Source organism: Lissotriton vulgaris, chromosome 6 (genome assembly GCF_964263255.1).
Source record: "Lissotriton vulgaris chromosome 6, aLisVul1.2, whole genome shotgun sequence".
NCBI classification, from domain to species: domain Eukaryota; kingdom Metazoa; phylum Chordata; class Amphibia; order Caudata; family Salamandridae; genus Lissotriton; species Lissotriton vulgaris.
The window spans coordinates 1771434051-1771446763 of NC_141694.1; the positions used below are offsets into that span (position 1 = coordinate 1771434051).

Below are 12713 nucleotides of genomic sequence, written 5' to 3' on the forward strand. Positions count from 1 at the left end.
TCATTTCATTTTTTAAGGGCAGGTAGTGGTCCCTGAGCCACTGCCTGTCCTTAAAAAATATTTTTAGAGCCAGTCACAAAGGGGAAGGGGTCCCCTGAGGACCCATTTGCGAATGGTTTACCACACTTCTGTGAAGACTGCGACTGTTTTGCGACAGCAATTGCGGTTGCAAAAGTCATACATGGCATTTGGGGTCCCTATTAGGAACGGAACGCCCCTTCCTAATAGCGAGTCGCAAAAAACACTATTTTGCGGGTTGCAAATGTTTGCGAGTTGCAAAATAGGGTGTGTACAAGGTCAAAAGGAATTTTGCATGCGCAAATGGGTCTAAGACCTGCTTGCGCATGCAAATAGCCGTCATACATCTGGCCCTAAGTGTTTAAGAGTGGTTCCAGAAGGTCTTAAAAGTTGATGGCAAGATTTTGAAAGTATGAAAATGTAGGTTTCAGTGTTTTGAGCTAAATTATCTTGGATGTGTTGTCTCCGCTGATGCTATCCGTCCAAAAAAGGAATTGATTGAAGATATACAGAACATAGCCAGTCCGAAGAAGAAAGAAGATATTCAAACCATGTTTAGAATGTCAGAATATCATTTACTATTAATTCCTAATTCTACTAGACTTTCAAGCAACTTATGCTTTTAAAGAAGGGAGTGGAATGTATTCGGAGTAAAGATTGTCGTTGTATATTTGACAACATTAAATTAAATTTAGCTACAGTTCAAGAACTGCAAAGTTTCATTCCAAATGTTCCTTGTTACTTGATCACTGACCAGTGATAGCACATTAGGTGCTCTTTTGAAAAAAGTTCAGGGTGAAAAGAGGTTCACCACTGTGTTTACCACCAGGGTACACGAGATGCAGCGTGTAATTAATTCACCGCTCAAAAGGAGAGTCTTGTTGCTTTTTAGGCAATATCTGTGGGGAATTTCAATCGAAGTGTACCCGGAACATAAGCCTTTGCAAGAAATCTTAAACAAGAAAGTATTAGACACTGGTTCTGCCAGAATATGTAAATGGTTTATGACATTGCACGATTTTCATTTTTCCTTTAAGTACATTCCTGTTATTGCCAATAAAGTAGCAGGTTGTCTTTCTAGAATGGTTAGGGTTAAGAGTCACAAAGGCACTCAGAAAGAATGGTTGTAAGAGGTTGTTAAGGATGAAATAATAAGATCTGTGTGCACATGGCTGGAAAATAGAAGGCAATTTAGTATGGACTGTATGAGGTGAGGTAACATGATGACAGGCTTTGATAAGGTGAGATAAGTGTTCTCTTTGCAAGATGGTTTGCTGTTAAGGGGGTCTAGATTGATTCCACCCTCCAACATGAGGCTGATGCTCTTTGAATTTGCTCATGAAGGACTTCAGGGTATATGCAAGATGAAAGAGACATTGAGAAAATACTATTGGTGGCCAGGTATGGATATGTAGTTAAGAGAGTTTTACAAAAATATGTTGACTATAATGTAAGTGATAAATCCAAAAAGGTCGGAACATCCCCTTTGGTATGTTGAGACTTGCCTAAATTCTTTGGTGAGAGATTTTTCTAGCTATACCAAGACCTTTAATGTTTGGATCCATGCCCTCTATGTTTTGGTTGTAATGGTCATGTATTTGAGGTTGGCCAATAGTTCTATAATTACTGATATAAGCACATCTCTCATTAAATTTGCGAGTCACACTTTTGCTCGTGAGAGCAACACTAAAGTTCTGCTGACAGACAATGGGTTTCAGTTGGTCTTCAGGGAGATGACGTTTTTGAGAATAAGAGGAATTTTTCACAAAAGGTGTGCTTCATGTAATCCCCAGACCAACAGGATGGTGAAACATTTCAATAGAATTTTGAAGGAGAGTATTCTGTTGTCAAAACGTATGAGGAGGAACTGGAGAGATGAGTTGTGCAGGAGGGTAGAATACAGAACTACTCCACACACAACCAAAGAGTAACTACTTTTGAATTATTTAGGAAAAGGAAACCATGCACCATTTTGTGACCTCCATGGGTTAGGAAGAGCACTAGGGAGGGTCTTTATGAAGAGGTGGCTTTGAGAAGTCCGAAGAAAGAGTTGACAGTCCAGACAAAGAGGAAACTGTATTTTGACAAATCTAAAGCAGCTGCCAAAGCTGATGTTCAGGTGGCTGATAGGGCACTGGCGAAAGATCTAAATAAAGTTGAGGGGCATTCAAAGTTTGTTTCTCCTCTTCTGTGCTGAAGCTTTTCAGATGGGCTGTGAAACTAAAGGAAGAAAGTATTTACAATCTTAATTGTATTTCTGTTGTCAAGAAAATAATTATTGGAGGTTCTCACTTAGTTTTCAGTTTTCCTTATCCCATCCCCTTTCCCCATTAGTCCATCTTCTGTCTTACATGTTGTTGATTAAAACAGTACTAACTTCTCTTGTTTTTTTTAAAGGTTTGTTTAGTGTGTTCTCTGGGAAATGGGGTGGTGTGGTATCTGTAGTTTGGTATTTTGTGAAGAGTTAGCTTTCTAATCATAGTCATAGAACTTCCTGTGGAGTTCTCATTGAGAATGTATTAGATGCACAGGCCTATGATTCCAGACTGGGGAGACCCAAAATACACAGTGACTGCGGCGGGCCGAGCAGGGATGGGGGGTGTGCGGGAGGCCACCGTTCATCCGGCCCGCTGCTGATAGGCCCTAAAGCCGTGGCCTAAATTGAAAGCGCACCAGGGGAGCAGTGAGAGCGGGCGGTCCTGGGCCTGGACTGAGAGCGGTTTGCCCGCCGCCGAAGTAGGGATCGGACTTGCTTTGGGTTGCTGCGGCCGGACGGGGGGCATTGGTTCTGGCCCCCCTGTTAAAGATCTTGGATACATATGCGGTCATGGCCACCCCAGGGCATAGAATAAGTGTGCTAGAATCAGCCAAGGAGAATTTCCCCCTTGTTGGCACAAAGGAGATTCAGGGTGCAGCGTAAAGCCGGCTACACATTCAGACCAAATTGTGGGAGGTGAGCAGCCAGCAATGAGGATATAGACCAAGTGAAAGGCGCCAAAGGCATACATAAAGGAGCGATGGTGACGAAGAGATCTGCTGATTGTTCGGCTGGGGTGCAGTGGCCAATAATCAAAAGTAGGACTGTGGGAGAGCCTTGGTCCACACCGCGGCGGATAAAGGAATTGGTGACGGGCCCCCTACCTCCCCCACCCTTGGGGCAACACCAGTAACTGAGGTGAAAGGGGTGCTACAGCATTGGAATAACAGTGGCCCAGATTGATATGCGGGCTGTGGCAGACAACTTGGGCTAGGGATAGGTGTCCTGTCTGGAAAACAGAAAGGCCAGCTAGAGCCGGTCTGGTTCTGGTGTTGGCGGCAGAGAGTACTGCTGTGATCACCTGTGTGTTTGCAGCCCGGTAGAACTGTTTTCTCTCTTTCAAAGTCGCAGGGGTGGAAAACAAAACCTCAACGGAATATCACCAGATCAAAACCACGGAACCATGACGGGTGGGAGGGGACCCTGTCTATCCTAGCAAACAAAATTGGATAAGTATGCCATGCCCAAAGATACCTCGAATGAAGCAACGGTAGCCACAGAGAACACAGTAGAGGCCGGCACAAATGCAGCAGGACTCACTCTATAGGATATTATGACAGCAATACAAGGAGTAAAGACAGAACTGGTTTGTAAAATCGATACCGTGACAGCAGAGGTGTCACTCATAAGGGCAGAACTGAGAAATTTGGGTTCAAGAGTAAAGGAAGTCAAAACTGTGACAAGTACCCTCGTGACGGACACCACGGCATTGCAGAAACGAGCCCAAGATTTAAGGGACGCAACAAGAGTAATAGAAGCAAAGCTAGAAGATCAGGAAGGGTGCTCTAGGCGCAACAATCTTCGTATCCTTGGAGTACCGGAAAGGACAGAAGGCCAGTCTGTGGAACTATATGTAGAGGATTAGGTACTGAATCAGCTTAAACGCAATAGGCTCTAGAGGAGCTTCTCAGTGGAGAGGGCACACAGAATTCCAGGTGCTCAACCAAAACCGGGAGCGCCCCCGTGCCCAATCATTGCCAGTATATTCAATTATCAAGATCGTGATGTGATCTTACAAGCGGACAGAAAAACGCAACCAGTTCAAATTAACGATGCCACTATCTCCCTATATTCAGATTTTACCGCAAAAGTGCAGCAGGCAAAGAGAACATTCATAGAGGTTAAAAGAGTGTTGAGATCGAAAGATATGGTTTTCTCGATGCTATTCCCATCCACCCTGAGAGTGGTGGCAGAAGGTAAAGTCTGGAGGTTTGCAATGCCAGAAGCAGCTTGAAGGGACAAGTAGATGTGGTGGAAAAGGAACAATGGCCGGAAGGCGATCCCGGCGGGAGCGCAGACAGGCAAGCAGGTCAAAGGAGTAATCTAGAGATCATGCCAATTCCGTAGGAAGAGCGCATCAGATGTGGTGGAAAATATAAAGAACACAGAACTGGCACAGGTCATGATTCCATCCACACAGCTATGATAAGAATGGGAGCAGATGCGATAGCATTAAGTTGATTTTTACTACTATGTAGGATGGATGATCTGGATGAGTACTCTAACCTTTAAATACAAAGAAACTTAATTACTTGGAATGGGGGGGAGGTGGGATATCTAAGGCGGACAAGCATAGGCTACCACCCGCCCAAAGTTCATGGGTTTAGTTATGGGGCGACAGGCACTCTGCAAATTGGGGGGGTGGGTAGTTCACAGCCAGCAGGGAGTGAGGAGTTCTTCTTCCGGGATTTTCAAAGTGTATGTTCTTAATATATTGTTTCCAATGCATGTACACAACACATTCCAGGGGAAGGGAATGGGGAGAGGGGAAGATGATCATAATACCCACACCCGCCCTTGAGCGTTACCAGTCTATTCAGAAAAAGCAACCACAGAATGATAAGGAGAATAATGACCCCCCTTGAAGAATAAGTCCCAGTGAGTCTGAGGTTGAGTGAGTCAGTCAGATGTGATCTCACACACAATGACTGAAACAGCAAGAGTTGCATAACATAGTGGAAGGGAAAGCCAGGGACCACAAAAGTGAAACGCAGATGAGAATATATAATATAGGAGATAAGGCTACTAAATTGCTGTCATGGCTCGAAAAAAGAGATAGGGAGAGGAATTGGGTATTGAAAACTATCAATACGTAGGGGGATAATTGCACCACCTGTGAGACAATAGCGGAAGCATTTCTCTTATTATGAACAATTATATAAGTCATCGACAGTCCGCACTAAGACTGACTGTGCAGAACTTTTGGCGGATATGCGCCTCCCCACCCGAACACAGATGGACCAGAAAGACCTAGGCGCAGACATCTCGGAAGAAGAAATTTTTGGGGCCATAGGTGCGCTGCAGTCGAGCAAAGCGGCGGGACCGAACGGTATCCCGGTAGAACTATATAAAGGGGTGGCGAGTCTGGTGCAGATGTTTGAAGAATTGTTCACAACTGGCAGGCTTCCAGAGGACCAGAGAATGGAGACTATAGTGGTTATTCCTAAACAGGACAAGCAGCCAGAGGATTGTGCCTCGTATACGCCAATCAAGCTGCTAAACGTAGAAGCTAAAGTTCTAGCTAAGGTGATTGCTACTAGGCTTTCAAGAGTAATAACAGGACTGATACACCCCAATCAATCGGGCTTTATGCCCAAGAGGAGTACCAGACTCAATTTACGGCGACTGTATGGTGTGCAACAAGCTGTTGAATCCCAGTAAGTTGAAAATGTAGTGTTGCTGGACGCCCGTATGGCATTCGAATCTATAGAGTGGAACTACCTGTTTGCAATGCTGGAACTGTTGGGCTTTGGCCCGAAGTTCTGGATAAAACGGTTAAATACAGACCCCCTAGCTAGAATACGAGTCAATGGTACTGTGTCAAGGAGAGTACGATTGCAGAAGGGCACAAGACAGGGGTGTCCGCTCTCGCCCATGCTGCTTGCACTAGCATTGGAACCCATGGCAGCGTGGATCAGGGCAGATCCACTTATAAAGGGCATCTCGATTAGGGTTGAATGGGAAGAAAGAATATCGCTGTAGACGGACGATGTCCTTTCATATGCTACCAGGCCATGCCCCACAATACACTGAGCGCTGCATATATTTCAGTTGTTTGGCAGCTACTCTGGATACCGAATTAATTGGGACAAGTCGCTAGTATTTGCTCTGACTGGAGAAGTACCAGAACTAACATTTATAGCGGCTAAGTTTCTAATTAAACCAACATTTAGGTACCTGGGCATAGTGATTACGCAAACAAAGCAGGATTTCTGAGAGGAGAATTTAGCCCCCCAGCTTAGTCGACTGAGGAATGAGGTGTCTCACTGGCGCAAGCTGCCACTGTAATTAATTGGGAGGGCTGCAATGTTCAAAATGATGGCATTGCCCCGTCTTTTTTATATCCTGCAAAATACTCCATACAAAGTTTCAATGGACTAGTTAAAAAAAATAGATGCTGAAATACGGCTGTTGCTGTGGAATGGGGGTAGCCCACGGATAGTGTTAAACAAGTTACAGAGAGGACTGTATGATGGCGGACTGGCTGTCCCGGATATTCGTAAATACTATTGGATAGCTCAGCTAGTGACACTAAATGTCTGGATTTTCGCAGGGAGATAAGAGCCAGCCTTTCGAGTAGACCACTGGGCGATGGGCAACGGGGGATGCCTGAAGGCCCTCCACAACAAAAAAATGATTAAAGAACTATTCACACACAAACAACGGTTAAAATATGGAGAGAAGCAAACACATTTTTGGGTTGGGAAGGGAAACTGACAGAACGCACGCCGTTGTGGGAGAGTGATCACGTAGCAGAGGTACGGAAATTACCGGGATTTCGGGTGTGAGCACTATTGGGCATTGAACACTTGGGAGATATCTGGAAAAGGGGAAAAATAATTGGCTTTGAAGAATTGAAAGTGGAATACTAGATGTCAGATTCAGAGAAGTTTAGATACATGCAGCTACCACATGCTCTGAGGGCACATGTGCACAAAGGTGACCAAATACCAGAGATCGCCCTGTTAGAAGACAGAATACTGACAGAGCCACCGAGGGATAAGCCAACTTCGCTCATCTATCAAAAAATTATGAATATCGCTCCGGACCCACTAATGACTCCCAGGGAGCAATGGGAAACAGATGTAGGGCTTCTTTAGGAGGACGACTGGTTAGAGGTCACACAGAGCCCTAGCGAGGTGGCCGTGAGAGTACGGTTTAGGCCTAGACAAAACAGGATCGTACATAGGTCATACACTACCAGGTCAGCACTGGGTAAATGCAACTCAAATGCGTGTGTGCGAGGATGAGGGGAAGAGGGAACTTTTTTTTCATACAGTAAGGAGCTGCCCCGAGTTAAGACAGTACTGGGGTGCTATAGTCACCATAATGTCTGAGATCGTGGGTCAAGAGGTCTCATTAGAAGCCAGCTGGCACATACTGTGTAACACGGGAGAAGACAACTGGACAAAACTTATTAAAAAATGGTTAATGTTAGCAGACATGGTCGCAAAACGGAATATAGCTAGAGCATGGGGCAGACCACAGCCACCAACAGTGAGAGAATGGGAACATGACTTGGACTGGTGTTGCTTAACAGAGAAGGTGGTGTACCAGAGCAGAGGCTGCCACCAGAAATGGGATAAAGTTTGGGGAAAGTGGGCTACACATAGAGGACTCTAACAATGTGGAAATATCTACCAGGAAACCTAGATGAGTTTGATGCCACAAAGGAAAGTAATTGTAAGATACTCACGGAATAACGCAAGAAAGGGATAGGCGGGGACATATGCACAGAGATTTCTGAGTATTAGAAATCGTGAATGACAAATATATTGGACATGTGATAATGAAACATGTATCAATGTGTTGGAAATAAATAAAAAGTATTTTTTTTAAAGAGACTGTATTATTATGCATGTGTAGAGAGTCCGTGGCTGTCTGAGTGTAGGTACTGCTGCATGGTGGTTGAAGTTCCTTACTTGAAATAAACTCGTTTTTCATTGATATGCTGGACCACTGCTGGATGTGTATACTAACAGCTGACATAGCCTCTTCTTTGGAAGACACATCAAATACACTACTGACCACATCCCATTGGCCAACCTGACTCCTGAGGTGCATCATCCATGCATCTGCTCACCTCATCAAAAGCTCTTTGGCAAAAGCAAATCAACCCTCAGAGAACCTGGTCCCCACCCACCGCCTGTCTGCATCAAATTCATGACCTGTTGCACTCTCTACAACATACTAAATACTGGCACTGCTCTCTACCTGGTAAGCAAGATACAGGCTTCTAATAGAGAACACTAGATATGCAACAGCAGCATCACCAGACTAGAAACCAGTAAATGCAGGAAGTTGAAAACGAGACACTTGTTGGCTCCTGCTACGCCATGCCAGTCAGTGCTTAATTTGTAAATAAATAAGTACCAGGTCCCTCATCAGGAGGTCGCTGCAGCATGCACCACCCACTGCCAACGACAGTGCAAACACAACTACTATCATACACCTACAAGTGTGACATTTTAAAATATTCCAGGTCCCCAAAGCTCTGAGAATAGCTTGGGTGGCGGTTATTAGTCATTTTTAAAGTATATTGAATTAATAAACAGCTGTTGTTGTACTGATCTGTAATTAGACAAACAGTATCGCCATGTGGCAGGCTGTCATGTGTTGACAGTTAAGTGCTAGTGCCGAAACCCAAAAACCACCAGCTCAAATTAAGCACCGATGCCACTTCAGATTTGAAAGGCTCTGTATTGACGTTGTAATTTCTCCACTTCCACAAAGAGCTGAAACCCTATATGTTTAAACAACACCACATCACAGTATAACCACCTAGGCAGTTTTGGGATCCCCCAACTAGGTCTCACCACCCCCCGCCCCCCCTCGGACCCCAAGGTCCCTCGCTCCAACCCATGGTGCAACCAATATCCTCACCTGTCCATTCCTTTAAAACTCACTACAGCAACCTCTACTTCACTACCTCACATGAACCCCCACTTGTGTCTTGAACTGCTTTGTAGTGTGGTTTGTGCTATGGAAGTTTCACAAATTCACACACATGTACATTTTCCCATGCTTTGGTCCATAGAGAGCATCAGTAGCATCCTTAGATATAAAATGTGCATATTCAAGTGTCTCAAAGAGAGGACCTGTAAGTCCTTAGTACAATGCCACGTTTCTTGCTAATTATCAAAAGGGTTTGATCAGTACTTTCATGATGTATGAGACAACAGCTCTACATTTTCTTTCTGACTGATCACAAGTTGACAGACTCTAACTTGTACAAGTTTCTCCATTCGTCTCTAGAGCCTTCTCCGGGTCCTCTTCTAGACAAGTGATGGATGGTGCCATCCGCAAGGTTAGTTCCAAAAACCTGTAGTGCTACAATACATCATTCAATCCTTAACGAGTAGGACGACCAGAAGAGAATTCAAATATTCGAGAAATTACATTGAAAATATCCCCCAAAAACTGAAAATATTCTTTGTTTGGCACACAAGGTGTTCTTGGGGAAAGGCTTACATTATATGTAATTACGTCAATAAATTCTAGCTGCAGAAGTTGAGAAGGAGCTGATAAGGAAAAGTGCAAGTGGAGCAGCAATGGCAGGTCTCACTGACTGATGACTGAGCAAAAAACAGTGCTGATATTTGAGCCTGTGGCTATTTTGTAATTTGTAATTGTATTTGTAGAGCGCAACGGTCGCTCCGAAAGGAGCATCCTGGCGCTGGTTTGATGGTATGCAATCAGTTACATAAGCGGAATTAGATGGCGGCCATGACATATTCGTCTGGGAGATTGAAAATCCAGGTTTTTATTTGCTTCCTGAACTGAGTTTCTTGAGTTTGGGACCTGAGATTTTTGGGCATGGAGTTCCAGGCTCTAGAGGACAGATATGTCAGGGTTTTACCACCTTTGGTTTTGAGGTTGAACCTAGCTAGCTTTATTTGATTGTCATTTGAGGATCGCAGAGTCCTGGAAGGGTTGTAGTGGGGGTAGCGCCTGGTGAGATATTTAGGGCCTGTGCAATTGAATGCACGAAATGCGATGATTAGAATCTTAAAAAGTATTCTTTTATGCAGTGGCAGCCAATGAAGAGTTTTTAAGGCGGCTGATACTGAGGATTTCCTGGGTAGCTTTAATACTAATCTGGCTGCTGAGTGTTGTACACTTTGAAGTTTTTTCAGTGTAGATTTTTTTACTCCAGCCATCAGACCATTGCAGTAGTCTAGGCGGACGAGGATTAGAGCCACTGCTACCGTCTTTCTTGAGTCAGTGGGCAAGAAGTCGAAGAACTTTTTAAGAGATTTTATGATGCCAAAGCAGCATCCTGCCACATTCCTGACGTGTTGGTCAAAGGATAACTCGGTGTCGAACAAGACTCCGAGATTTCTTGCTGTCGCTACGGTCTGTGGGGGTGCGGTGGAGTCCTCTGGCCACCAAAGGCTGGGACAGAAATTGACATTTTTTCCCATTGGGAGGATTTCTGTCTTGCTGGCGTTACATTTAAGGTGGTTTTTTTCCGCTACAGAATTCTCTGCTTATCACTATAAGTATTCATCAGATATGCCTATTGATGTTGTAAAAAACACAAACTACACAGTAGTTGTAGTTGAAAATCGTCAGATTTAAAGTTCCAACACCAGGCTCTTCACAGGGTTGTCAAACTCCCATTCCTCACACTAACTGTCATTTAGCCTCCAACACTCCAAACAGGAACATTCCATAGTTCATAAACAGAGGGGGGATTCAGCAAGAACCATTAAGGGTAAACAGGAAGATAATTAATAAAAGTATGCATGTAGCTATAGATTCTTCTGAAAACGAAAAAAACATTCAAGATATTCTAGTTAATCGGATATTTTTGAGGAATGAATTAAATGGCCACCAATGGGCGTTAGGGATGAGTCCAATAATGGATTTGTTTCAATTAAGGTCCCCCAGAGCTGGCTGAGAGATGGGAATTCAAGCGGATCCTTGGCCCCAGTGTCTTTAGGTGCCGCAAAGAGGCAGCCTCAGTACAGGAGGCTGTGAGGCCAGTAACACTTCGGACCCATCATGCCTGGTGTGACCGTTAGGATGGAGAAGGCAGTGGTCCTTTTATTAGATCTAAGTAGACTAGTTCTGTTGCAACTAACGTCAGCACCTCTGTCAGCAACTCCTGAAACACGTTTGACGCGACTTTCTAATTGGCAGCTAGTCTCATTTAAAGGCGACGAGAAGAGGCAAAGCTTCTGCCAGTTTCCCCTGACATAAGATCCCCTTTTCAGGACGCCCATCAATGGCCAGATAAAGGCATGATTGTTTTGCTGTTCAAGATTGGCACATCATGTTAATTGCACCTTCAAAGCCCTTTTCGCTAATGTGAAGCACGCCGTCTCCTTTAATTGACTGTTGGGCCACTAGAACCAGCATTTCCACTCTAAAAAAAATCCTGATGCTGCTCATCAGGCAGCTAAAAAAGACATTGTCCAAGATACAGTGGAGCAAACACCATCACTCATTTCCTTGCCTCTCTTTTTTGTTCATGAATGTACACTCCAAGGGTTCTTGGAGTTTCCTGCACTCTCCAGCTGCCTGACTGCAGTGGCATCTTTTCACCCACATAAGGCACAATGTTACTGATGCTACCATTGTACATGCTTTACGTTATCCCTGCACCAGCGCGTGCTACTTATCTGTTGTTACCTGGAACATCTCATTCACTCCTTCTCCTGTCTGTGCTGAGGTTTCGAAGTACAGGAAACCCCTGCTTTCTGCCCACAGCCGTCCTTCGCTTTCATCCACACAGCGATGCTTGGAATTGTCAATCTAAAAACATCAAAAGAGGCACAAATAAGAATACAAATATATACCACTGCATCAAACACAATACAACTGGGCCTAAACAAACCTAATCAGATTTCTTGCCCAGACTCAATAGAGTGGATACTGTAGGAATGTCCATTTTATATTGAATATAACACAATCTCATCCATCTGGTCTGAATGTAACAGACAGCTGATACTTTGAGTAAAGAGAGCGCTCTATGCTGCAGCCACCTTTGAATGTACATCGAGATCTCACCTACCCTGAGAGAACGCCACTGGCTTTCCCTGCATGCCTGCATCATATTCTAACCTTCTGCATCATCCACAAGGCACCAATGAATGAAGGGGGAAGGTGTGGGAGTGTGGCAGGAGAAATCAGGTACTTTTTAGTCCAGGATTGCTTTCACAGTCACATTTGAACCAGATATGTGGGACAGGTGACTGGGAAATGAGAGACAATAGACGGCCCCCAAGGAAAGCTCGGATTTTAAATTCAGGATTCAGACGATCTCAGAGAACTCTGGTTCCACCTAAAGAATATTTTATTTACGGATTATACTAATAATAATACTGCGGAGAAACACTAAAGAGTATATTATATTGACGGCTTGCATAGAGTTTTATGCTTCCCACCAAGTGATGAAGAGAAGTGAAGAGATGGAGAGGAGGGGAGGGGACAGATGAGACAAGCATTTACAATGCAATGGTTTCACCTTTGGAAAAGTTAGAGCTATTGGCATTGTAAATGACAAATTTTGTATTTATGTGTTGGTTTTGAAAACAGATAAATAAATGGCATTGTCATTTACATTGCCATTAGCTTAATCTCTCGCAAATGTGAGACCTACTGTACCCTACGGACGAGCTAAGCAGACAGCAATTACTACCACACACACACA

General features: G+C 44.1%; 1 protein-coding gene across 1 annotated transcript in view; it reads right to left on the reverse strand.

Annotated features, from left to right (window-relative positions):
* Positions 1-12713, reverse strand: part of DNAJC27 (DnaJ heat shock protein family (Hsp40) member C27) — a 114272-nt gene that overhangs the window by 38965 nt on the left and 62594 nt on the right. The window contains exon 5 of the mRNA XM_086928028.1: positions 11693-11815. Coding sequence (XP_086784154.1) covers positions 11693-11815 — 123 coding nt within the window. The remainder of the gene's footprint in view (positions 1-11692; positions 11816-12713) is intronic.